The 27763-nt window shown below is 50.0% G+C and overlaps 1 protein-coding gene across 3 annotated transcripts in view; it reads left to right on the forward strand.

The window, feature by feature from the left end:
- Positions 1-27640, forward strand: part of IGSF5 (immunoglobulin superfamily member 5) — a 35522-nt gene extending 7882 nt beyond the window's left edge. For 2 of the 3 annotated variants that reach the window (XM_054710724.1, XM_054710734.1), the window contains exons 3-9: positions 981-1298; positions 7167-7466; positions 17331-17471; positions 20530-20545; positions 21823-21905; positions 23157-23290; positions 27198-27640. In XM_054710724.1, the coding sequence (XP_054566699.1) occupies positions 981-1298; positions 7167-7466; positions 17331-17471; positions 20530-20545; positions 21823-21905; positions 23157-23290; positions 27198-27293 (1088 nt within the window). In that variant the 3' untranslated portion in view covers positions 27294-27640. The remainder of the gene's footprint in view (positions 1-980; positions 1299-7166; positions 7467-17330; positions 17472-20529; positions 20546-21822; positions 21906-23156; positions 23291-27197) is intronic. The other variant, XM_054710740.1, reaches the window with a different exon arrangement.
- Positions 27641-27763: the final 123 nt, after the last annotated feature.

Below are 27763 nucleotides of genomic sequence, written 5' to 3' on the forward strand. Positions count from 1 at the left end.
TGAAGGATTTACACGGATCGTCCTATTTGGTCCTTGACATAAGTCCCGGTGGCACTAGCGTCCCTGTTTTGCCGCCGAGGAGCGTGGGGCGTGGAGAAGTGGAGGTGACTTGTAGGGTGAGCCAGGAAGCTCATTCTGGAGTCCATGGTCCCACACTCTGGTTTTAAACTCAACTGGATGCGAGGAGACTTTCTGAGGGGCTGCCTGGGCGTTCTCATGAGGGCATCTAACTCCCTACACCTTTCTACCCATTATCCCTCTCTGTCTCGTCTAGTCCTCAGGAGGAGGGCGAGGCCCCAGGGACAGTGCCATCTTATTGATACTTCGAGATGAATTTCCCATGACAGTGTATGCACGACCCACATTTCACCTCTCCAGCTGTATTCCTTCCCTCGCAACCTTGGTCATCCTCCAGCCACAGGCACTGTCCTAAGTGCCCCATGTGGGTGGGGGTGGGGGGTGTCTCAGGGTGCAGGGGAAGGCATGGGTCATGATCACAGCATGCCAGGATCCCATCCTCTTTGTGAAGACGAGGTACTCCACTGTCCCCTCCCAGCCCTGGGAGAAGGTCCCCCTCATTTCACCAGGAGGAAAAATGCTCATTTCATAGCGGGGCTGAACAACTTCCGACAGCGACAGAGCCGGGCGAGTGGTGGCTGTCTGGGCCACGCTGGGGTCAGATACCTGAGGCCACATCCCGCAGGAAGAGGAGGAGGGGCACTGCTCCCTCACTGCCAACCCAGCTGGGGTGCTGAGGACTGTGGAGCGAGGAGAGGACCCTGGGGAGGAGGGACGGAGTGGCTTCCTGTCCACTGGAAGCTCCTGATCGTCTGGGGAGACCTGGTGTTGGGACCAGTAAGACCTGGGATCTGAGCCACAGGACAATCACACGGGGCTCACAACTTGTAGGCAGAAGGGCTAAACTCTACAGTTGATCTATATCGACTCATCACTCACTTGAAACACGGGGTGTCTTTTAGCCTTTGGATCCAGCTACCAAATCATAGAAGGACCCAGGAACGCCACGGTGCGGGCGGGCCAGGAGGCCCGCTTCAACTGCACCGTCTCGAAGGGCTGGAGCCTCATCATGTGGGCTCTGAACGGCACGGTGGTCCTGAGCGTCACGCCCATGGGGGTCATCATCACCAGCAACCGCTTCACCTCCGAGAACTACACGGAGGGCGACGACTTCACCTCCGAGATGATAATCCACGACGTGCAGCTCAGCGACGCGGGGCACATCAAGTGCAGCCTCCAGAACAGTGGCCGCGAGGGATCCGCTTTCCTTTCCGTCCAAGGTGCGCGTGCGTGCGGGGGACTCAAAGAGGCGCGTGGGGCGTTCCTTGGGCTCAGTGTCAGAGAAGTGGAAGGGACCTGCTGAAGTGCGGCCGTAGATGGTGACCTGTGGGGCACTGAGTACTTCGGTGGTGTGACACTGAGGGCTCTGAACCGATGAATGTGTTCTCATATTTGTCACTTCACTTCCCTCCCCTCTCCCTTCCTTTTTTTTTCTTTTGTTGTTGTTAATCCTCACTGAGGATATTTTTCCATTGGTTTTTAGAGGGAGTGGAAGGGAGAGGGAGAGACAGAGAGAAACATCGATGTGAGAGAGACACATTGGTTGGTTGCCTTCTGCATGGTATGTGCCCTTGACCAGAATCGAACCTGGGACTCTTCAATCTGTGGGCTGACGCTCTATCCTCTGAGCCAACCAGCTAGGCAACCCCCCCCCCCCCTTTTTTTTAATACATGGGTTAGTCATCAGTTAGTGTTACCCTGAGAATTCTTCTGATCTGAAGAGTGTTTGTTGTTGTGTTGTTTATTTCTCTCCTGCCTTCCTCACGGCCCCTCTTTCTGCTTTCTTCCTTTCTGTTTCTCTCCCTCTCTTCCTTTCATCTCTTCTTCCCGTTTCTATGATTAAGACTCTTAAAGACAGATTTTGTCACTTTCCATCTCATCCATGTTGGTACCTACTAGCTTTTCTGGAATTATATCCTGAAGGTCTTCTGGGGCCAGGCCGTCCCTTGTCTGTGAGGTAGAGCGAGGTGGCGATCATTGCCTGTCTCTAGTCTTACCCCCCTTTTTTCCCCCCCAAATATACTTTTATCGAATTTTTGCAGAGAGGAAGGGAGAGGGATAGAGAGTTAGAAACATCGATGAGAGAGAAACATCGACCAGCTAGCTGCTTCCTGCATACTCCCTACTGGGTATGTGCCCGCAACCAAGGTACATGCCCTTGACTGGAATCGAACCTGGGACCCTTGAGTCCACAGGCTCTATCCACTGAGCCAAACCAATTAAGGAGACTTTACTTCTCTTTGATACCTTTATCAATTTTGAATCATACTTAACTTTTTCCTTTTTCTAGTTTAATTCTCCCAATTTATTACCCTTCCTCACCCCTAGTGGTTTTTATAGATAAAGGTGTGTCAAGGGTATCTCTTTTATATCTTTTAGAGATAAACGAGTAAACAAAATTTATAATAATGGATAACTTAATTTTTTTAAGTGGTACTTCCATTGCCTCTTTAAAAAAATTTTTTTTATTGGTTTCAGAGAGAAGGGAGAGGGAGAGATAGAAACATCAATGATGAGAGAGAATCATTGATCAGCTGCCTCCTGCACACCCCCTACTGGGGATCGAGCCCACAACCTGGGCATGTGACCTTGACTGGAATCGAACCCAGGACCCTTCAGTCCACAGGCTGGTGCTCTATCCACTGAGCCAAATCGGCTAGGGTGATAACTTAATTTTTATTTTCAAAGTTAATTTTTAGGTACTGAAGATCATGCTACATAGTGAAAAAAAAAAGGATGGTTTACAAGGATTAAGGACATGTTTATCAGAGTTTAATCCCTTTGCATTTCTTAAAAATGCAATAATATACTCTTTCTAGATGCACTGGAGCCAGCAGAGTGTCCGCTTTCCATGGCAGCATTTTTTAACAACAGACCACATTGTGTCTTTGACATTTTTCTTATGTTTACTGGTATTTATTTGCTTGTCAGGGAGAAATTCCCAAAGATTTGGTCTGCATTTATGCTGCTATCAAATCAAATGGGGAACATTTGGTGCAGATACATGTCTACCTATTTCTACTTGCATTTTTAAATTTAGTCAAACTGTTGTCTCTTTATGTGTCTTCAATTCCATGTGGTTTAATTAGGGGCACACTGTTATTTTGTGATTTTTGTTGCATTTGTTGACTTAGTGAGGCTACTGGATTCCCGACCTCGTTTGTGTGGCCAGATTCTTATTACAGTACTTTGTGGTATAAGGTAAGAACACTGGAGAAGGAATCAAAGATACGGGTTCTGGTGTTTCTTTCATCAGTTACCCACCCTGGTGACCCCTGAATTGGCTCAATTTCTTCACCTTTAAAATTGGGACAAGACTCTGCCCACTTCGCAGGTTGACAGTGAGGATCAGAGGATGGAAAAACTGGGGACGGTCTGAAGACTCCAGAACCAGGGTAGGCTAGTGGTCAACAGTGCAGACTCAGGTGCCCCACTGCCGGGTTCAAGTTGCAGCTTTACTACCCGATAGCTGTGTGACCGTGGGCATGCCACTCGTGACCTGGTGCCCTAGTTTCCTCATCATAGGGATGTTGTAAGATCAGATGAGGATCGTCTATGTAAAGTCTTTAGAACAGCACCAGGCTCATTGCAATCTCCAGATAGTCATTTGCTATTACTTTTATTATTATTATTATTTTTTTTAATCCTCACCTGAGGATATTTTTTCCATTGAGTTTTAGGGAGAGTGGAATAGAGAGGGAAAGACAGAGAGAAAACATCGATGTGAGAGAAACACATTGATTGGTTGCCTCCTGCATAAGCTGACCAGGCCCCAGGCCCAGGGAGGAGCCTGCAACCAAGGCACGTGCCCTCAACCGGAATTGAACCCGGGACCCTCTGGCCACAGGCCAACGCTCTATCCACTGATCCATACTGGCTAGGGCCATCGCTATTATTTATTGCATCCCCAGTAGGAGCATGCCATTGGGTTAGGCATTTAAGGGGAACTCAGAGGTGAACAGACTAAGTAAGACACAGTCCGCTCTCTAGGCCCTTAGGAGAAGAGAGGCTCATGCAAGTGCATGAACCACAGTGGTGCACGCAGACGCTGGCAAGTGCATTGGCAGGGAGACAACTCACGTTCGAATTGGGAAGGAGGCGAGAGAATCGGTAGTCTTCAAGGAGGACTCCAGAGAGAAGGGGCCATTGGCGATGTGCCTCAAAGGTCTGGAGATGCAACATGGGGACAAGAGAGAGGAGGGAGCACTCCTGGATCAAGGAAACAGGACCAAGGCATGACCTATTACTACTGTGTGTTTGGCATATCCAATGCCTAAGTCTATGTGGATTTATAGCATCTCTTCTCAAAGCTGTACATCTATAAAGTGTCTTCAGGCATGCAGTTTTACAAGTTAATAATGACTGTAGCTTTTAGTTTGAAAATAAATAGAAGAATGCATGTCTTGGGAAGTTAAAGTCTTCCCCACGGACCCTGTAAAACAGAGGACCCCGTAGAACAGAACTGAACTTGATCCTTTGAGCCTGGTTCCACTGGTCTGAATGGTACTTTCTTCCCAGAGGGATAATGCTCTGTGAGAATAAGGTCTCTTTCAAGAATTTTGAAAAAAAGAGGAAGCATCCAATTTATCTTGAAAGTAAGTTATCTAAAGTTATCACTTTGTTCTCTTCAAGTATCAACAAGAAAAACAGAGAACTTATGTAACTCCATATTGAGTCATCCAAAGATCTATGTAAAATGTTCTATCACCTACTGTAAAGGGTTATGAAAGCCAATGGGAGAGTTGAGTCAGAAATATGCACAGAAAAAGCAAATGCTTCCTTCAGATTCTGCATTTCCCCGTCCACCCATTCATCACACACCACACTCTAGACCTCTTGTGTTTTGAGGGCCAATTTCTTCTGTTATTAAGTGAGCCAGTACCATTCCTCCCGGTTTCTGCCAGCCTAAACTTCTCCACTGAATGAAGCAATGAACAAGCCAAAAAGAACAAAGACAAACCCTTTGGCCTTGAGGGACCCATCGGGTGCTCTCTCACTGCTGCGTGTACAGTAGTCCTATCACTAGCAAAGGTGCTCTACTTGCTCCAAGGGACTATTCAGGAAAGAAGAGTCTAGAAATGGAGCATTTCTGAGTCCTCGGATGGAGCTTTCAGAGCAGATCCAGTTCAGTCTCGTCTGGGATCTCCTGGGTATCTCCCAGGCCCTTTGGGGTGGTCTGTGAAGTCACAACTGTTTTCAGAACAATACTAAGACATTCGGTGCCACGCCCACTCTTGCTCTCACGTGTGAACAAGGAGTTCTCCACTGCACACTGGGGAGGGTTGTGTAACTCAGTGGACCAGCCGTTTCCAAGGGACTGATGTGAAAGGGCAAAGAGAGCCGTTCAAAGGGCCAGACGGACAGTGGATTTTAACATCACTGACCATGAGGGCTTCTTTATATAGTTTCAGATTCCACAGCGCAGCCGACCTCCCAGAAGCCACTGCTTGTCAAGTTTGGGTGCAGTATCAGAGAATGCCCATGGTTATCTGGAAAGCCTAGGCATGCTCCTCACTGCTTCAGCATATCTCTGTGAAGTCAGATTTTCTTTGTAAAATGTAAACAAAGCAATCTATCACAACAGATGGGATACAGAGGAGATGAGAGTCCAGCCAGGGACTGAAGAGGCTGCATAAACATAAAACAGTATCACTCTTTTTGCTCATTTCTTTCCGTTTAGGATGTAGGCATTTTTATAAAAATACATTAATCTCTATTAACATGAGGGGTTATTATTATTATTTTTGAATATTGAAAAATAAACACAGCCCTGACTGGTTTGGCTCAGTGGATAGAGTGTTGGCCTGCGGACTGAAAGGTCCCAGGTTCAATTCCAGTCAAGGGCATGTACCTTGGTTGTGGGCACATCCCCAGTAGGGGCTGTGCAGGAGGCAGCTGATCGATGTTTCTCTCTCATTGATGTTTCTAACTCTCTATCTCTCTCCCTTCCTCTCTGTAAAAAATCAATAAAATATATTAAAAAAAAGAAAAAGAAACACATATTTAATTCTAATTTCCATCATGGTAAGTCTTGATAGATATAACCCATATAAACAAAGGCCTTTGGAGTGCTCAAGGATCTGTAAGAGAGTTTAAGGTATGGAAGCCATAAGGATTGGAAACCACTAATCTAGTCAAATCATCTCATTTGATGGGCAGAAAACAGCCTGGAAATCTCAGTGACTTGCGCGAGGCGATGCCAACGTTGTGGCAAAGTCAGGATTGTGGGCAGAGGTTTTGATTCTTAGTCCAGTGTTCTTTCCCTTATATTATGCGGCTGGGAGTTTCGACTACTTTAACTGGAATGTTTCATTGCATCTATGTTTCCGTAAGGCTGTCTCTATCTACCGGGCCGACCTCAGGTGATTTTGGTGACATTGGCACACACCAGGGTTGCCTTCAGATGGCTTATTTCTAGCATTGACACTGGCATATGGGAGTGGATCCTCCATAGAACTTTAAAAAATTTATCTGATAAAAATAAAGATAAAAATGTATCTGAGCAATATATTCTGATTGTGATTGAGGGTAGTTATTTCTTTAATTCTGTTGGATTTAATGTTGATTTAATGTTTAACTAGAAAAATATTTTAAGACCTATCATAGGAAGTTATGTTTAAAAATATGGACTGCCTCTCCCCCATCCCCTCAAAAAAAAAAAAAAAACAAAGAGAGAATCTGACTGATCATGATGTGTCCACCTTACAATGAAAAGAAGGTAAAGGTTATTTCCCTTTTTGCTTTGGCTCCCAGGCAGCTCAGGACAACTTTAGTGACTGTCTAGCCCCCATGGCAGCCACCTCTGTCCTCTCTTTTCCATATAATTTAGACTGCTCTGGACCCTGATTTTTATTCATGTCTCTGGAATTATGTTTCTGGGGAGCAATCTCACTTTCTTCTGTGGGTCTGGAAAGTCCAAGTAAAGACACAGATAGAAGCTGCATGAAGGTTTCCCACTACGGCCACGGCCACGGCCACTCTGGGTTCAGGGGTAGTACTTCTGCAATGTGATTGAAGAAAAACTGAAAGCAGACCTGGAACAGAGAGGCGTGGCCATTCCTTCAGAATGTTTCTCTTTTCTTCTTTAGTTGTGGGGAAATTGCTCGTTCCCACTGACAGTCTTGTAGTCATTGAGGATGAACCTTGTAATGTGACTTGCCGTGCGGTGGGCTGGATCCCGCTCCCGGAACTTTCCTGGGAGATCGGTGTCCCCGTGAGCGATTCAAGCTTTCACTCCGTTCTGGTGCCGGACGACCCTGCAAGTGTCCTGAGCATCCTGGCTCTGACGCCGAGAGGCAGTGGGAATCTGACTTGCGTGGCTGAAATGAAGGGGCTGCAGGCCCGCGATTCTCGCACAATAAACCTTACTGTGGCTCCGCCTCACTTGGGTAAGTGAAGACTCTTTGCTTTACGTAAAGCAGGTTATTATTGCATACTCATGTTTTATATGCCCTGCTGCCTAATTTCGATGTTTAGGGATCTTGATTTGAGGTAGGAATGGAGACAAATGACTTAGAGAGTGTCAGCTTCATGACCCTGCAGTGCTACTTGATTTAAAATCCCATCTTTCAAGTATCCACTTACAGATGAAACATCACTAAGGATCTCGACAATTAGTAGCATGAAACAGCATCAAGTTCAGAGATAAATACTTGAATTCCACGTTTTTCTCCAGTTTTTACCCTTTGTTCATGTGTGATCCTATCCCTGCGCCCGAATGAAGCAAGCTCTTCTAACATGCGAGGAGGATGCCCGGCGCTCTCAGATTCCTCCCAATCTTAGTGGGATTGTAAGGTTTCATTTTTTAAATATTTATTTTGGAAAGCATTACATAGGTCCCCCTTTTTCCCGATTCATCCCTTCTAGCCCCCACCTCAGGCCTTCACCACCCCATTGTCTGTGTCCACGGGTTATGCAAATATGCATACAAGTTCTTTAGTTCATCTCTTCCCTCCCCCCCCCCCCCCCCGCCTTCCCTCTGAGATTCCACACTATGGCTCTGGAATAGGTTATATTTTAAAAAGCTATAAACAAATGACATCTTGCCCTGGCTGTCTGTGACAGGTGGGGCTAGAGGCAGGTAAAGCTGGAAGAAATGAGGTCGCGGTAGGTACTCTACGTGAGAGGAAATGCCCGAAGCCATGGGGATAATTGCACGAGATATTTAAGGAGCGAGATGTATGGAACGGGTGAGTAAGTGAGTACGGGGAAGAAGAGAAGGAGGAGAATAGGGTGATACCAAGGGTTTCAGGCTTGGTAACTTGCAGACAGAAGACACAGAGGGGCACTGAAGTTTGGGAGAGAAGGTGTTGAGTGTTGGACAGAGAGAGTTCATGAGGGAGGGGGCCATCCAAGAAGAGATGCCTGGGAAGTAGTTGATTCTTTTTTTAAAAAAATATATTTTAATTGATTTTTTACAGAGAGGAAGGGAGAGGGATAGTCAGAAACATCGATGAGAGAGAACCATCCATCAGCTGCCTCCTGCACACCCCCTACTGGGGATGTGCCCGCAACCAAGGTACATGCCCTTGATCGGAATCGAACCCAGGACCCTTCAAGTCCACAGGCTGATGCTCTATCCACTGAGCCAAACCGGCTAGGGCAGTAGTTGATTCTTTAGGCCTTAGAGCCCAAGAGAAACATCGGGGCTGGACACGTACATCTGGAAATCTAGGTCACAAGAGAAGCAGTGAGAATGAGCGAAAATCGCCAACGCTGCTCTGTCTGTGGAGACAGACGTGAACACCCTCATTTTATACGAGATGAGAGAAAGGCAGGCCCAGAGAAGTGCTGGGCTGTACCAGGTCATCGGGTGGCCAGGGCTTTTCCTAGCATGAAAACTCCTTCCCGTAAGATCTGTCAAAGTTTAGAACAAAGCTATAGCCAAAGCAAGGTGATGGTGATGATGATAGCAATAACAACAATAATAAACAGCACCACATAGCGCTTACCGAGTAAGGACCTGCTTTAAACCTCTCACATATTAACCAGATTCACCGCACAACGACCCTCTGCGTGGAGGCTGCTATTCCTGTGGTAAAGGTGAGGAGACAGGGACACAGCGTTGCCTGGAGTTTGCCCACGTCCCTAGAGCTAGTAAAAGGTGGGAGGTGACCCTGCCAGTCTGCCTTCAGAATATGCTCCCCTGTCAACTCTGCCCGCCCCTGTGTGAGCAGCCACTCGGAGGTTGGAGGAGTAACCTGGGGCTGAGGAAACCAAGTGTAAGCGGGTGGCTTAACTAACAGCAGTGGATTGTCTCACAGTTCTAGAGTCTGGACGTCTGAAGTCAAGGTGTCAGCAGAGTTGGTTCCTTCAAAAAATATTTTTATTGGTTTCAGAGAGGAAGGGAGAGAGAGAATAGAAACATCAATGATGAGAGAGAATCATTGATCACTGCCTCCTGCACACCCCCTACTGGGGATCGAGCCTGAGATCTGGGCATGTGCCCTGACCTGGAATCAAACCTCGATCTCCTGGTTCATAGGTCGACGCTCAACCACTGAGCCACACCAGCTGGGCTGCGTTGGTTCCTTTTGAGGTCCGTGAGGGAGCATCTGTTCCAGGTCTCTCTCCTCGCTTCTCGTGGTTGCTGGCCATCCCTGGCATTCCTTGGCTTGTGGACGCGTCACTCTGATATCTGCCTTCGTCTTCACGTGGTATTCTCCCTGTGTGCTCGTCTGTGTCCAAATTTCCTTTCTTAAAAATAAGGGCACCAGTCATATCAGATTAGGGCCCATTCTATATCCAATCTGACCCCACCATAACTAAACTGTATCTTCTATACTCTCTTCCCAAATAAGGTCACATTCTGAAGTACTAGGAGTTAGTACTTTAACATGAATTTGGGGGGCGGGGGAGGAGACACAATTCAGCCTGTAAGAGATGGTGTCCCTGTGAGCTGTGAAAGGCCATTCAGAGCCCAGCTGTGGTCAGCACGAGTGGCACTGTGTCCTGCAGGGACTGACCCCAGTGCAATCCCACACAAGCTCGCCCTGACGTCAGGCCCTTGTCTCTGTCTCCAGCTCAGATGCCCCAGAGACCAGGCGGCCAACAGAAATGAAAGCATGAGCGAATACAGGTCAGGGAGAAGACGGAGCGGAGGGGCCGGACAGCACGCCCCGTCCGCAGGGAGCAGTGGTATCTGTGCCAGTTGGTGTTGCCAACAGGCCTGGGGACCAGGGCTGCCAGGTCTGTGACCGGATTCTGGTGCACCTCAGTGCATCTGAGAGTCAAGGACACGAAAATTGGCGTCCCTTTGATTTTTAAGTCAAGGTAAATTAATTTCAGCTTCTGAAATGGAAAGGAACTTAGGTTAGTTCCCAGCAAGACTCTATGAGAAGAGGAAGCTGGAATTCAGCTAGCTTGCTTCTCTCCCTCCAGCTTATTACTTTGAAAATTAAAAAACCCCAGAAAAGTTGCAAGAACAGGACGGTGAATACCTAGACACAACAAATGTTAACATTTTGTCACACTTGCTTCTTTCTCTCCGCTTTTCTTTCTTTTTCTTTTTTTTGCTGAGTGATTTGAGTTGTTGAAGACACTTTACCCCTAAATACCTCAGCATGTGGTTCATGAGAACACGGCCAGTGTATGTATCCCCAATGCAGGGGCAGACAGGAAATTGAACATTGATACAGGACTATTACACAATGTATGGTCCATATTCAAATTTACCCACTTGTCCTTTATAGCAATTCCCCCCAAACCAATATCCAGTCACAGGCCAAGCACTGACTGTCAGATATTCCTAAGTCTCCTTTCATCTTCAGCCGTTCACCCACCCTTTTTGTCTTTCCTGATATAAACATTTTTGAAAGGTAATTTTTGCAAGATGCCCTTCAATAGATTTGCCAGAGTTTTTCCCAGCTCACTTTGATTTAAGCTAGACATTTTTGCCAGGACATGGCTGAAGTTATATGGGCACATGAGGCCAATTTTCTCTCTCCTTGATAGTGAGTTTGATCCTTTGGCGAAGGTGGAGACCCTTCATTGTAAAGGTGCCTTTAGCCTTTATAATGAACACACAATGTGGGAGACTGTGTGGATTTCTTGTTTCTCAGTATTCTTTCACCCGATAGCTTTTCCGTTCACCGATAGGTCTCTGCCCGAAGCAGTTATTGGTTGGTGGTTGTGAAAGAGCGATTTCCTGGTTTCCTCATTTTTCCGTATTTACGAGTTGGCATTCCTCTGTGAAGAAAAGACTTCCCTGTCCTTTCCTTCCTTTTCCTAAAAGCAGTTTTAGTGTGGACTCATTTTTATTCATTACATTGTAATTTTGCTCCCAAATTATTTACTTTGACACTCAGCTTGGCTCTGGCGTCCTTCTGACACGTCCCGGTTGGTTTTTGAGCACTTGGCCCCGTAGGATGTTCAACTCCTACCGCCTTCCCCTGTCCTAGCCCAACCCTCCATGTCTCCGACCAGCCACCCCGACTTGCTTTAAGCTCTTTAAATATGATATAGAATGGCCCGGGCTTTGAATAGGCAGGTTGAAAACAAGTCCCATCAGCACCAAATGGAATGAAATCGACTGTGTCTAAACTACGCATCTTAAAAAAGGAATAATGCAGCCAGCAGCTCCTGTCTGATGGATGGTGCCCATGGACATGGATTAGGGCGCTGAGTTGCCTGCAAAGGTTTTCTGTGGGGGTGGGGGGGAGGGGAGGGCGAGGGCACTCAGCTCCCCCCATCGGCTTTCGTCCAGCGGAATCCTTCCTAGACCAGGACGAGGGAAGTGAGCAGCCTCAGTTAGAGCAGCTGGAGTCCCTTCTGCCTCACAGAGGGCCGCAGTGGGGGCCTCGCCATGAGTCTTACTTTATTGGGCTCGTTTGGAAAAGGGTAATTTGTTTCTAAATTATTCATCAGGTTCCAGAGCAGCTGGTGGCTGGCCGCATGGTGTGTGTTTTATGTAAGTTTTAGTGGCTGGGGGAGCTGGCGACAAGAAGGCTCCAGGAGCCCCCCACGTTCCCAGCCAGTCCAGAAGGGAGTTGGACCTGCATCAGCCCTGACCCCCATGTCCTAAAAATGCCAGGAATAAAAATGCCAGGAATTTGTGTTCATTTCCAGAGGGACGCCTGTGAAGACTGCCAGTGGCGGCTTAGGAAGCCTCCTTCTTCCAGGCAGAAAGTTGTAGGAAGCACGCATTGATTTTTCTAAAGGAAAGGGCTACTGCCAATGTTTTCCAAAAATCGATTTTCTCGATTCCAGAAGCAATACGAGCTCCCAGCACCGCAGACACGTGCAGCCGAAAGCCCTCCCGTGCCCGCCTGGAGAGCAGCCCCATCAGCCCGCCTGCCCGCCTGGGTGGCTGTCTCTTCCTTTAAAGCAGGCGTCCTCAAACTACGGCCCGCGGGCCACCTGCGGGTGTTTTTGCCGTTTTGTTTTTTTACTTCAAAATAAGATATGTGCAGTGTGCATAGGAAGTTGTTCATAGTTTTTTTTAAACTATAGTCCGGCCCTCCCACGGTCTGAGGGACAGTGAACTGGCCCCCTGTTTAAAAAGTTTGAGGACCCCTGCTCTAAAGTCTGGGCTGCGAGATGTTAGAACGAAGCGGTCTTTGCAGGACGCAGGAGCATCCTGTGGAATGGAGTGGCTCCTGTGACCACCTTAGCTTTGTGAACAGTGGCAATTCCAAAGGCAGAGGCGGGTGGCTGGAGGGTCAGGCCGAGTCGTGCGTAGCGCTGGCACTCCCTGGCTGTGTGACTGCGGACAAGTCCCTGACCTGTGGCTCAGTTGTCCTGCCTGTAACCCGAGCGGGAGGAGAACAGGGCCGACGCTCTCCCTGCTGCTGCCTGTCCGTCTCGGGGGGTGAGGGGGGAGGGAGGACTTCACCACAGAAGGACCCGCCCCGCAGGCTCTGATTTCATTGGTCTGCACGGAGCCTGGGAACTGGCATTTAACGAAAGCTCCCAAATGACTTTACTAGGCAGTCGGGGTGGGGGACCGCTGAGCTGGAAAATCTCCAAATGTAAAGCCGATGTTTAAAATGAACACACTGACAATGGACGGAAAGAAAGAGAAACATCCTCTATTGATAAATCAAACGTCGTGGCCCAGCTCGGGACCCGAGGCAGCCTGGGCTCAGAGCCAGCTGGCCTGCTCCCTCGCTCTGGGACTTTGGTCAGGTCACTTCCGTTTTCTCATCCGTGACACCGAGACGGTAAGACCTGCCTGAGGGCTGCTGTTGGTGTGAGGAGTAAGCGGGTTCAGCGCCCAGAGGGCAGTCCCTGCCTCAGAGCCACAGGACAGCAGGGAGGGGGTGTCATCATCGCTTTCACCGATGCAGATCCTCCGGGTCCCTCGGGGTCCGTTCTGGCCCGCAGGTGCTGCGGTGACATTTGTGTCCACCCAGTTGGTTTGGAGAAGCTGTGCGCGCCCTTTTGGAGCCTGAGCGTTTCTGGGAGAGCGTCTGGGAAGAGCTATTTCCTTTCCTCCACAGATGGGGAAGGACAGCCTCCCTCGGAGGCTGCTCACACCGCAAATTCAGCAGCGCAGCCCTGAGGAGCAGCAGCCGGGGGAGGGACGTGGGGAGGAAGGCAAGCCGTGTGAACGGGGAGATCATCTCCCTCAGCTGCGTTGGTGGGTCGCGCAGGGGGTCCTCACCCTCTCCAGGGGGCCCAGGCCGCCTCCCCTGAGCCATCACACCCACCCTTCACTAGAGGCCCTTGTCAGGGCGGCGTCCGCCCGGACACCCTGTTCCCTGTGAGACCCGGGCTGTGTCTTCCCCAGGAGGGGTAGTCCGTATTGGACATGCTGCGGGGCAGAACGGAGACACGCGAGTCCAGCCCCTGCTCTGAGTGCCCTTGACCGCTGTACCCAGTCTCTTTGTCCCATGCGATTCATCTGCAAGGCGAAGCGGCTGGATTAAGGATGAGCTCATTCCAAGATTCTGTGTTTTGGGGCCACCGTCACCATGTTTGATTTATCAACATAGGACTACTACTTATTTTTCTTTTAATCCACTGTCAGTGTATTCATTTGAAAATTAGCTTCCTACTAAGAATTCCATGCTGTGTAGGCATATGTGTATGCATACACTGAGTGGCCAGATTATGATGATCTTTGAACGCATAATAATCTGGCCACTCAGTGTATATCCTATATAATAAAAGGCTAATATGCAAATTGTCCCCTCGACCAGGAGTTCGACCAGCAGGCAGGCCGGCCAACCGCCCATGTCCCCTCCCCCTGGCCAGGCTGGCCGGACCTCACCCATGCACGAATTCATGCACCGGGCCTCTAATATATATATATATATCTATATATATATATAGATATACACATATATATATACATACATATACATACACACACACACACACACACACACACACACACTGAGTGGGCAGATTATTATGTGTTCAGAGATTATAATAATCTGGCCACTCAGTGTATATTTGTCAGATCTGATAAATTAAACATTATTATTAAAACATGAAGGGTTCTCCTGCGAAGCTCTCGTCCAGATGACACCTCCTCCCGGCACACACGCCACGCCCTTCTTTGGGCTCCACGGCGGCAGAGGGAGAGCGCCGGCCTCTGCTAGGTGTGCAGCCAGGGCTGGCTTACTCCCAAATGAGTGTGGTCACAAAATAGGGAGGGAAGGCAGGAGCCGTGGGCACCGCTGCCGCTCTAGTGACACTGGGGCTTTCAGGGGCGTGCAGGCATCACCTGGCTGAACCTGGTGGTTGAACGAAGGGACACGGGTGTGCGTGAGGTCACAATACCGCCCACTCCCTTCCGCGATTTGGTCACCAACCCCCGCCAGGTAGCCCTTCCCTTTCTTTGAACAGGTCCTCCCGGAGGGTGAGCCATCTCTGTGCTAGGTGGTGTCAGGACGAAGGTGACCGTGTCCAGGCCGGTGGGCAGCAGCTGGGCACGCTGACAGTTCTCTCCAGCGGGCGCGCTCGGTGAGGCAGCCGCGTGGTGACTGTTTCCAGTGTGAACTGGAAGCCTGTCTCTGGAATCTTAAGCCGGACCTTCATGTTTAACCTGAGCTGCCTCGCTTACCACGAAAGCTCCTCCTGTGGTCCAGCTGCAGCGTGTAAACAGTCTCCATCCGACGGCACGGAGGGTGACCACAGCTGTCTCGAACATGTGCACCATCCCCGAGTGTCCTCAGCATCTCACGAGCATCTCTTGAGTCTCTGAACAGCCTGGTGGGGGCAAGAGCTGTTACCAGAGGCCAAAGGGAGCTCAGAGGTCCCACTGACACGAGGCCCAGAGACCACCCTATGGGACCTTCATTGATTGATTGATTGATTTTTTAATTTTTAATTTTTTTATTGATTTCAGAGAGGAAGGGGGAGGGAGAGAGAGATCGAAACATCAATGATGAGAGAGAATCATTGATCGGCTGCCTCCTGCACGCCCCCCACTGGGGACCGAGCCCGCAACCTGAGCATGTGCCCCTGGCCAGAATCGAATCCGGGACCCCCCAATCCATAGGCCGACGCTCTATCCACTGAGCCAAACCAGCTAGGGCTGATTTATTTTAAAAAAATATATTTTATTGATTTCAGGGAGGAAGGGAGAGGGAGAGAGGGAGAGAAACATCAGTGATGAGAGAGAATTAGTAATGAGCTGCCTCCTGCACACTCCCCGCTGGGGATCGAGCCTGAAACCCAGGCATGTGCCCTGACCGGGAATTGAACTGTGACCTCCTGGTTCATAGGTCGATGCTCAACCACTGAACAACACTGGCCGGGCGAAGCTTCATTTATTTAAAAGCAAACCTTATCTTCCTTCCTCGGAAGTCTGTTGCTTTAACATTTTCTAATGACTAGGAGCTAATGAGATGGCATGCATTTACACTGAGATAGCCCTAGGCACGCAGGGTGGACGGCAGCCTTCACTGACCCGCAGCTCACACTTAAACAGAGGAAGCGCAGTGTAGTCTGACTGCACTGGGTTCCCATAGGGAAGCGGTCCAGGCTCTTTGGCTCATCAGTGCAGTTCCCACAGCGCGGCGCCAGGGGGCGCTGTCAACAGGCCTTTCCAGGATGGAGGCCATTGTTCTGGATCTGTGGCACCCGAGCCCATACAATGTGGCCAGTGGGACTGAGGCGCTGAGCATTGAATTGTGTATAATTTTACTTAATTTAAATGTGAATGTAGGTAGCCGCAGGATGTGTGTTGGAGAGCTCTAAGGCGTGGCTGTAGCAAATCAAGTTGGCTTTTCTTCTCTCCTTCCTTCTCTTTCCACCCCCTTTCATTTCCTGCCCGCCCTGCCGCCCCCAACCTTTCTCCCCCCACTCCACAGGGCTGCCCCTAGCCTTTCTCTCCCCACTCCACAGGGCTGCCCCCAGCCTTTCTCCCCCCACTCCACAGGGCTGCCCCCAGCCTTTCTCCCCCCACTCCACAGGGCTGCCCCTAGCCTTTCCCTCCCCCATCCAGGAGGACTGGACAAAACAGGAGGGCAGAAAGGACCAAGGAAGTTGGCCCCGAAAAGCCGTGGGAAGAGCAGTTGCTACGTGGGAAGTGAATTCGTGGGTGGGGACTGGGTGGCCCTGGAGTGAAGGCTTGGCACCGAGTTCCTTCCCGAGTGACCCTCCCTCAATCGTCCTCGTTTCCTGTGGACGCTGAGCTCTCGGCAGGTGGGGACATGGAAGCGAGAGCCAAGGGTCCGTCTCCGGTCTTGTCCAGCAGTAGCTGCTCACCAAGCCTTTATTTTTAATATTTCTTAAAATTTTTATTGATTCCAGAGAGGAAGGGAGAGGGAGAGAGAGAGAGAGAAACATCAATGATGAGAGAGAATCATGGATCGGCTGCCTCCTGCACACCCCTCACTGGGGACCGAGGCCACAACCCGAGCATGTGCCCTGACCGGGAATCGAACCGTGACCTCCTGGTTCATAGGTCGACGCTCAACCACTGAGCCACGCCGGCTGGGCTCACTGAATATCTCTTGACTAAATAAAGGCGGTCGGAGCAGGAGGATCGTTATTCCAATCGGGTGCTGTTGCCTGGCGCAGTCTCACCTAAGTCCCAGGCGCGGGAGGGGCGCTCAGTGTTACTAAGCAGGTGTCCACCGGCGGCAACAGGATTGTAACGGAAGATGCTGTCAAGGGTTGGTACCCGCACTCGGAAGGGAAGTGGGCCGTGGCACCTCGCTGCAGCGGGCCGATGGCTCTAACAGTACCGGGAACGTAATCTAACCTATAGGGTGGCAGAACCAGGGGTGTCACGCCCCAGACAGGGGCCAGCATCACTAAAATGTGTTTTGCTTTTTTTTTCTCTTTCGACCTTACAGGCAGTGTTGATAAACTGGGCGCCTCACTGCCTACCTGGGCCATAGTCCTGCTCGCAGTGTCTTTCTCATTGCTTTTCATCCTGATCATTGTTCTGATTGTAATCTTCTGCTGCTGTTGTGTCTCTCGGAGAGAGAAAACAGGTAACTTTTTGTTCCTATGGATTTGTATATATTTTAAACTTTTGGTACCTACAGTTGAAGTTCACGAGCTCCTCAGCTTTTCCTCAAAGTACACTGGCTTTCGCAGCCCGTGAAAGGAACCGTGTGAAATTGGCAGCGGGGGACGCACGTTCTTAAGGAAGGAAGCCATTCCTTGGGGGCCGGGTGCAGGGGGACAGTCTCCCCACATTTAAAGACACTGACTGATTTGTGTGCTTATCTGCAAGGACGTAAGGCTACTGTGCTGTGTCATTTAGGTGCCATGTTTTTTTTTTTTTTTTTTTCTTTCTAGAATAATACCTACCTATCCCAGCACTGACTAATCCTAAAGTGTTTTCTGTTTTGTAGAATTCCAAGTCTTCCTTTGTAGGTGAATGTTGACATAGTGGTAGAAAGAAAAATCAAAGGCCCTCTGTTAACCGAAATAGCACAAATCAAATTAATAAACATCATTACACATTTCTTCCGAATGGGGTCTTTGGAGCTACCCCCAGTTCCATGGAAGCAGTGGTCTCGTTTGGGGGTCAGGCTCCACACTGGGGTGGGCTTGTGACGTCAGAAATCAGTCTTTGGCATGTGGACGGCTCAGGACTTTGCAAGTGCTGATGGGTCTCCATGCTTATCTTTGTCTCTAAAAACCTTCACCTACTTTTATTTGAGTATTTTCTACAATAAAGTCATTTTTCTTTCTTTCTTTTTAACATATTTTTTATTGTCGATAGTATTACAGATATTTCCACTTCCCCCTCCTCCCCCGGCCCCTCCCCCACACCCCCAGGTTTTCAGGACCCTATTGCCCACGTCCATGGGTTACGCATATACATCTCTTCTCGTTCCCCAACCCCACATCGAGGAAGTCATTTTTCTTAAAATGGGAATTTTAAAGTTAGGCTCCATGTTGGTTTAATTGCGTTTTAATTTTATGAACACGGACTGCCATTGGATGAGGGCTTTGTGGGTGAGTGCCCGGCACCGTGATACGCCATAAAGAGTGTGGCCTAGCCTTAGCCTCACGGTCTAGCCTTGCTCTTGCCTGGAGCTGGTTTGTGATTGGGCCAGTGATTTTGTGATATAACTTTATTCCCGAGGAAACAAAGTGAGAATTCCTGAACTCCAGTTGGCCCAGTTTTGATGGGAGCTTGTCTATACCTGGGAGTCACAGAAGGACAACTCCAGTAAAATTGACGGGAATTTAAATGGAAACTCCTGGGTGACTTGCCCTTTAATTCAGACCTGACCAGGATTATTCAGTGCTGGGGGACGACTCCCCACCAGCCGTTGTGGCAGAGTCGCAGAACGTCCTGGTTGCTTCGATCCTGCTTCCTACGGGCTTTTGTCTGCTCCCCGCCACCCTAGGAAGAAGGTTTGGGGTGCCGGTGGCCCCCGGGAGCATATGCAGAACCACAATTCTCTGGCTCTTAGCTTCCTCATTTGCAAAATGGGAATAAGTCTTAACCTATAGGGTAGTTGTGAGAATCAAAGAAACGAATGTATTATACATTTCTGTGATTCACCCTAGAATTTATCTTTTATTTAACTCTGAGATGATAAACCCGTGTAAGAGTGAGAGGTTTTTATCCCCCTGTGAGGGGCAGGCCTGTGACAACCTTCTTACAAGGCCCGCCCCCGATGGGAGTAACTCACAGTGGACACGACCCCTCACCTTGATGTGAATGTAAGGGATCCAGCCGAGTCCTGGACTTGCCCGTGACAATGATTTCTGTGCTTGCAAATAGTAAACATCACATTTTCTTGAAAGTATTTCTGATGTCCTGCCTGGCTGGTGCCTGGAGAACTCTCACTTCTGACTGGTTACCTGGGGGCTGACTGAGGATGGCTGCGGACCCCACTCCGCTGGCCTGGAGGCTGTGGGTCACAGCTGCAAGCAGAGGGGCTCAGTGCCTGGTGCCCATGGGACGCCAGCGATGTGCCCTCATTACCAGACCACCTCTCTCCTTCAGTACGATTGCTTCTGAGGTTCAGTGTGGGTGTGAATCAGCAGGTGTTGTGAGAACTGAAAATAAGTGAGAACATCATCTAAACAATAAGGAAAATGGATGCTTTTTAGATCTAAAGTGTCATGAATGGAAGGTGGAAGCAGGGAAGCAGAGCTGTGGAGGACACGGGCCTTAGAGACAGACAGTGGGGGCTGGTGTGTGGCCCTGTCACTCCCCATTTTCAAGTTCTCGATTTTCTCCCGCCCAAGAGCCCATTGAGTAAACACATTAGCAATTTAAACAGCCTTTGGGTGGGGGGTGCGAACACAACTGTATGAATTGATACCATTGATACATATTAATTGAAAGCATATCTTAGAGCAGGCGTCCTCAAACTACGGCCCACGGGCCACATGCGGGTGTTTTTTTTTGTTTTTTTACTTCAAAATAAGATATGTGCAGTGTGCATAGGAATTTGTTCATAGTTTTTTTTAAACTATAGTCCGGCCCTCCAACGGTCTGAGGGACAGTGAACTGGCCCCCTGTTTAAAAAGTTTGAGGACCCCTGTCTTCGAGTTACAAAAATACTAGTATAGTGCTTAAGCAGTCTAACTCCTCTGTTAAAAATACGGTAATGCTAATATAGTGGTGTCTAGTCTGTTAAAAATATGATTGCATTAACGCCTGCCTCTTGCGTTGTTGTGACGATTAAGTGAGACAATGCCTTGCACAGGCTGGCAGGGTGCGGCACCCAGGGGGTCCTGAATGAATGGCGGCAGGTGTGGAATGCGGGGCACCCCTGCAGGGCAGTGCTGTCTTTATAATCTTGCTAGCCAACTGCAGTATTCACTAAGCACTTAGTAGGTGCCTGCCATATTTCAGGCATTCAGGGGTTATTAATGTTTATGATAGTGAGGAATGAGTTCTTTCCTTATGCGTAGAAGCCATTTGATCATTCTGGGTAGGGGAACCTAAGACCTACTGGGTCACTATTCAGTCACGTGTTAAAATTCAGGGGAGTCTATAAAAAGTGATGAGACTTTATTTTCAGAATTACTGTCCTGATTTTGCTAATGTAATTTCATGTTTTGTTTTGTTTTCAGAATCCAGTTCTCTAAGGTACGTTGGAAATCACATCTACTTTCTTAAAAGCAAATGAAAAACAACCAAACAGCAACACCACACACACACACACACACACACACACACACACACACACACACACACCCCGTAACTGAAGGGTTTTAGGACTATGCTACTCAAAATTAGGTACTGAAAACAGACAACTCTGACAAGCCCCTATGCCACCGCAGACTCCAATGGCGACGTGAAGGGTGGGATGCACCAGGTGGCGTGCGGTCGGCTTTTCCTGGCTCTCTCAGGAAATTGGAGGGTTTCTGCTCGGTGTCTGGCATTTGCAACTCTTTCCACAAGAGGACACTGTGCACCGTGACTGTTGTCCCTCCTGCTTTGAGTCAAGGCTGGGGACTCAGGACACTGCAAGGATGTTGGACAGCCAGGCTGCGGTCTTGCTGGGATTCCTGGGCCGGGGTGGGTTAGGGCACATGGAACTGGCCAGGCAGACAATCGCAGGAGGTTCCCTGCTGTATGTTGGAGAGGGCAGGGACTGGAACATTCCTGCCATTCCTGCAGCTGTCCGGAGTAGCTGCGAGCACTTTTAAGGCAGCCGTCCTGTGGGACTCCATGGCAGAGCTGTACTGCTGCTGGTTTCACTGGTCCCCTGTGGGTGGGCACCTGGGCTGTTCGCAGTTCTTGCTACTGTAATTAGCTCATGAATGAACATTCTTTCAAGCAAATCTTTGCATGTATCCTAGACTATTTCCCTATAATAATTTCTGACTGGCCAAGCATGAGTATTTACAAAGCTTTGGATTTCTATTGCCCAACTTCCTGTCCCTAGGAAGTGACACCGATTTCTGCTTTATTTTAGAGGCTGCCCTTTTATTCTAGAGGTTGCATGCTTTTTCTATAAAGGGTCAGAGAGTAAGTGCTTTTGCTTATGTGGGCCGCATGCTCTCTGTCACAGCTACTCAACTCTGCTGTTGTAACATGAAAGCAGCCGTAGACAGTATGTAAGCAAACGGGTGTTCTGTGTTTCAATAAAACTTTATTTATAAACACAGGTAGTGGGCCGGACTTGGCCTGAGGGTGTGTAGCTTGCCAACCTGCTTTATTTGGTCACTGGTTTCTGAGGGTTGAGAACTGACTTGGGAGTGGAGTCCATAGACCCCATATGGTGGCTGTGAGTGTCCATCCTGAGGCTCATCACCCTCCCCCCTGCCCCCCACGAGCCAGCAAGAATGCTCTGGGCGGAGCAGTGTGAACTAAACATCCATCGCTGACTAACGTATGCTTTTTAAATGGTCTAATTCTAGGAAATCTGCAGATGTGGAGACAAACCAAGAAACCTTTGAGCCAAAGTTAAAAAATGGAAATGAGAACTATGGCTACAGTGCAGGTGAGCCGAGAACCATGCGAGAGGGCGGGGAGGATGTCCACAGAGGCACCCCGATTTTGAAGTCTTTTTGAGCATCTTGATGTCTTACCTTGAGAGGATACACTCCCAGTGGGGCGACTTCCCGAATAGCACGGTCACTAATAAGAGGCGGGCGTAGGATTTGAACCCAGATCCGTTTATAAGGCAGACAAACTTCTCCTTAGCAGTTGGAGAGGAAGGCCTGGTCTTAAAAAGTTGTCTGGCAAAATAAATTCCACAGAAAGATTTTAAGTTCATCAAGTGTTACTGAGAGCTCTCCCCAATTCCCCTCCCCTTCCCCCCCCCCCCCCCCCCCCCGACTAAAATTAGGACTTAATTCTCAGCAGCCCCATTCTTTTCTTTTTGCTGAGGCTGCCTCCCATGGACATTCCAGATGGCCTGCTTTGGACGTTAAAGACCTCCACAAAGCATTGACCGTGTCCTTTGATAATCTGACCTCAGCTTCTTGCAGCATTTCCTGTGGGCGAATATTTATTCATCAGTATTTTGCACCACGAATCTAGTAGCTTGACCAGGATCATGGCCCCGACCAACCCTCTTGCTTCGCTCCCCCATCTGCCCTGTGTTTGTTTATTTTCCTCGGTCAGCAGTTAAGGCTGTGGATTCACCTGGTCCCTGGATGACATGAGTATGTCGAGAAAGGAATTGATTTCCAGCCTGTTTGCCATATTTTTGTTTCCTTAGAAAACTTAAGTTCTGAAAGGATGTGACCTTCAGGGAACTTTAAAAACAGTCTGTGGCCCTAGCCGGTTTGGCTCAGGGAATAGAGCATCAGCCTGCGGACTGAAGGGTCCCGGGTTTGATTCCAGTCAAGGGCACATACCTCAGTTGCAGGCTTGATCCCCAGCCCAGGTCGGGGTGTGTCTCTCACAGCGATGTTTCTCTGTCTCTCCCCCTCCCTCCCACTCTCTATAGAAATTCAATGGAAAAATGTCCTCAGGTGAGGGTTAACAAACAAACAAACAAACAAACTAACAGCCTGTGTCTGGGTAAGGATTATTTGTGCCAGAGGTGCTGTATGAAACACAATTGCATTTCTCTATAAATCGGAATTGTTAGCCTGTGCAGCTTGGCTTTGTCGCGTGTCACTCTAAAGTAAGGGACTTTTTAAAAACGCCGTGGGACGCGGGACAAATTTTTAAAAATCGGGACTGTCCCGCCCAAAGCGGGACGATCTGGTCACCTTACTCTAAAGCCATCCTTCCGTTGCAGAGTCGGCATCTCCCCCTGCAAAGTCCCCCGGCTCCAGCCTTCCCACACAGCCGCAGCCGAGCAGCAGGCCGCAGCCGAGCAGCAGGCCGCAGCCAAGCAGCAGGCCGCCGCCGAGCAGCAGGCCGCCGCAGCAGGTACGCAGACCTTTCCGCCTTTTTTCCCATTTAAAAATTCTTACCTTGTGGTTTTAGGTCAGGGTGGGGAACCTTTCTCCTGCCAAGGGCCATTTGGATATTTATGACATCATTTGAGGACCACACAAAACTATCAACTTAAAAATGAGCCTGCTACATTTGGTCAAACATTTAATTAACTCACCCCTACTGCCTTGTCAGGGCCAGACCCAATGATTTCTTGGGCTTTCTGTGGCCTGTTTTAGGTGGACGATGTGAGAACGTGGCCTTTGCTCACCTCTGGGTCCACTACCATCCTGGAGGGAACGGGGCCAGGACATGTGGCCTTGCTTGTCCCCTGTAGTGGGTTTTGGGGGGAAAGACCAGAAGTTTAAGCGGGGCTTGTAGATCTTGAGGTGTCTGTTGGACATCCCCCGAGAGATGTTGTGTGTGCAGCGGGGTGCCCAGCCTGGACTCCCTGGGAGAGGCACGCGTGTCGATGTTGCTGGTCTGAGGGGTTTCCGTCCTTCCGAAGGACGTTCACGTAAAGAAATCGGTCACTTTGGGATGGTGGGAACACAGTATGTTAATTTTCTGACACAGAGCCAGCGTCGGTTGGCACCCATGAATGACAGTTTGTGTGCAGAAAATACAGCTCTTTTTATCCAAAATCATGTTAGGCAGAACAGAAGTCACAGAACCATTTCTGACCCGGAGAAATACGACCTTAAACGAGAAGTGCATTTTTACAACCGTGCGATGGTGTCCCCAGTAACGGCCGTTCTCCCCTCTTGGCTGCTGGGAAAGCCGGCCTCACAGACGGGTTCCCGCCGGCGCCACATCCGGGGTGCTGGCCTGTTCTCTGGAGTCGCTGCCTTGCAGCCCCATCGCTCGCTCGGCATAGATGTGCATTGCATCCCCGCGGCTCCGGCTCCGGCTGTGAGAGTCCTCCCTGGAGTGGGGATGCAGCTCAGGCCATACATCTCTCCGGGGCAGGGCTGTGCCTCGCAGGCCTTCGGCAAGCGGAGCTCTGATGGGTGCTCACCGCCTATCAGGAGGGCCCAGGCGATGCTTTAGCGGCAGCGACGGCAGTCAGGCGGGAAGACGTGCGTGAGGCCTGCGGCACAGAGGAGACAGGCTACCTGGCAGATCGTGAGCTCAGGCCACTTCCTCAGACCCGTGTCAGGAAGATGGAGAGGTGCCAGGCTCCCCATCAAGGCTGCTCTCTGGATGGTTTAATCTGGTGCTGGGAGGGATGGCTGCGGAGGTGCGGGGGTCCCTTATCAGAGGGCCGGCCTCTTGACTCAGAGGTGGCCGGGGAGGGGGCGTCATCGCCAGGCTGTGAAGAATGTCGCCTGTCAACCCCCACGCCTGGACCTGAGTGGGGGCCGTGGGGTGATGAAGGGGGTCCCTCCCACCCAGCGCCAAGCACGGTCACCCCAGAACGTGTTCAAGCCCACCATTACTTCGTGGCTTTTCCGTAGTTACCTTTGGTCCCATGTCTTTCCACTCGACCAGCCAGCGTGCGGGGGCTTGGGTGGGGGCTGGGAGGCGGGGAGGAGATTCAGAAGAGGGTCCAATCGGAGGGTCCCCTCTGAAATATAGATGAGGACGAGGGGGAACCCTAGATGCCTGTGGAAACAGGAATGGAGAGTGACGTTTCGGAACTCTGGATGCCGCTTAAGCTTCAAGTGTTGTTTTGAAGACACACAGGGAGAGAAATTCAAGAAGTTTCAGCTACTTGGACATGTGACCAGCTAAATAATCTATCGGCGGAAACAACAGTGGCCACCGTGCTGGCCCCGAGGGCTGGGAACAGCCCCGTGTTTCCTGAAGTGCTGGCGAGGCTTGTGCTGGGGGAGCCGTGCGTGGCGGCCCAGAGCTCTGGGTCCTGGAGGAACAGACAGGGTGCAAGGAAGGGGGGCTGGTTTGCCCGGCTGGAAACTTCCGAAGGCTGTTTAAACAGCTGGGTTTTCCTGCTTAGAGTCGGGCACTCGGGACAAGCGGCTCTGAAGAGGCCCATGTTTGATCGCTAACCAGAGGCTGCCTTTGCCGGATGGGCCCCGGCACTGTGAGCAGGTGCCCTCTGGGGAACTTGGACTTGAGACGTACCAGGGGCTGTGTTTCTCCTGAGGCACGTACAGGAAAGGGCCAGGCCTAGGGGCATGCCAGCTCCCTCTGTGCCCTGGGCCCAAGGAGGACATGGGCCGTGTTTCAGAGGGGCCTGAGGCACACTGCGCTCAGTGTGCGTGAAAGAAACAGGATCTCAGGCGGTAGAGAGCCCGGATCATGCGTTCACTGGTAGGGAGGTTTAGAAGGAAAAACAGAGACAGGTGTTCAAAACTGACACATGCCCACCACCACACTTCCCTCCCCGGTTATTCCCATTCGGACCGAGCCTACAGTGATAACACGGTTGTTATCTTCCACACGCCGGTTTCTGGCGGTGAACAGCAAGCAGCCCACCCAGGTGTAACCTCCCGCCAGGCACATGAGGACGAAACGAGTGAAGACAATTAGAAATCCGCACTAAAAATGACAGCTGACGGGAAGGCAAGCGCCTTTTATTTTTATCCCAAGTCACGGGGCTTGGAAATGGGTTTCATCTTGATGAATATTTAATACAAACAATCCTTCCCCCACCCCACCCCCGTCCCCCCGTCTTTCCAGGCATCAGTTCACTGTCGGTTTATTTTTCTGGTTATTTTAGGCAACGCTGTGTCTTTCTCTGCTGCGCCTGTCAGTTTGGGGGGTGAGAGTATGAAAACCTGAAACCTGTTAGCCCCTCTCCTATGGAGATCGGCATAAATAAACTCCTGGCGCGTGTGGACAGCCTGCGTCTGCGCAGCGGGCAGGGAAAACCGAGGCCAGACCATGAGAGTGGAGTCCCCGGCCCAGCCGCACAGACGCACCGATCTGACAGCGCTTCGCTAAGGGGTCCCTCCGCTCTGGGTGCCGTGGGATTGGGGGGCAGTAAATTAAGCCCGGGAGCCGGAGTGATTCTATCCTGGAGACCGACTGCCGTTCCGTCGCCACGTAAATCATGCCTGGGGCCCGGCTCCATTATTGACGACGCTGGGTGCAGCCACGGCACCTGGAGTCGGAGCTGGCATTCTCAGCGCCGGCAGGAAGGCAGGTAGCATGCATTTTAATGGGGCGACACCCTCAGACAGGCCGTGGCCCCTCGAGGAATGAGTGGGTGGCTTGGGATTGCACTTCAGAAGGAGAGGGGCAGTGACATCTGGATGGAGCCAGATGGGTGGTAATGTGGAGCTGGTCCTTCAGTTTTGCCCCGTCCTTCCGAGGGACTGTGTGTCTTTAAGGTTATAAATATTGTATATTGTTATACAAAAGCTATAATTTCCACAGGAAAATCGGAAGACACAGCGGTGCATCTTTGCAGGAATTTGCCTTCATACGAACCAATGTTGATTTTTTGACTTGGGTTGCTCTTTAGGTCCTGAACTTGGGAAACTTCTAGAGTGTGTTTTTGAAAATACTTAAGTAGCCCTAGCTGGTCTGGCTCAGTGGGTAGAGCATCGGCCTGTGAGCCAAAGGGTCCCGGGTTCCATTCCGGTCAAGAGCATGTACCTCGGTTGCAGGCTCCTCCCCAGCTCGGGCCCTGGTCAGGGTGCGTACAGGAGGCAACCAATCGATGTGTTCTTCTCACATCGATGTTTCTCTCTGTCTTGCCCTCTCTCTCCCACTCTCTCTAAAAGATCAATGGGAAAATATCTCCGGGTAAGGGTTAACCAAAAACAAAAAAACCCAAAAAGAAGAAAATACTTAAGTAAAGGAAGGCCCTGTGTTCACATTTGGGTTCCTCGCTGCACCCTCATTTTCTCTGACCTGGCGAGTGGGGCCTCCCGCTGCAGTGCGCCTGCACAGGATCTCCGCCTCTTTAACCAGCCTTTCCCCTCTGTTGCAGGAACCCGATCTCCATCAGCAGGCCCCAACGAGTCGCCCACACGTCTCCTTTTACACGGTCGGCCCCAGGGTGACCAGGAACGTGACCTTAGTGTAGCGAGGGTGCTGCACTTGGCTGATGACCGGCACCACGACCGGGTCAGCATGCTCTCCCGAGGCCCAGCCCGCCGGCGTTACCTGGAAGCAGTGGCGTTGGAGTCATTGAAATGGATGTTTCCGTGAGAGAAGGAACCGTTGTTCCCAACTTCCCACGTAGAAGTTCACTTTTCATGTGTTTCAAGATTTCAGTGGCTTCTGTAAAGTTACTAAGCCAAAGCTGCAAACTGATAGGATGATGCTTCTCAGCACTGCACACTCCTGGTCCAACGAGTCTATAGCCTGCCATGACTTTAAACAAGTTTTTATTACCTTCCATCATATAAAGTTTCTATGTTTGTCTGTGTACTCCGTGGGCGTTATTGCATAGGATCGGTGAAAAGAAGCGGATAAAAGTGAGGGTCTGTCAGACATCTAACATTGCCCCGACAGCCAGAACTCGGGTTACAAATAAGATCACGTTCTCAAGCA

This window comes from Eptesicus fuscus, chromosome 3 (genome assembly GCF_027574615.1).
Source record: "Eptesicus fuscus isolate TK198812 chromosome 3, DD_ASM_mEF_20220401, whole genome shotgun sequence".
NCBI classification, from domain to species: Eukaryota; Metazoa; Chordata; class Mammalia; order Chiroptera; family Vespertilionidae; genus Eptesicus; species Eptesicus fuscus.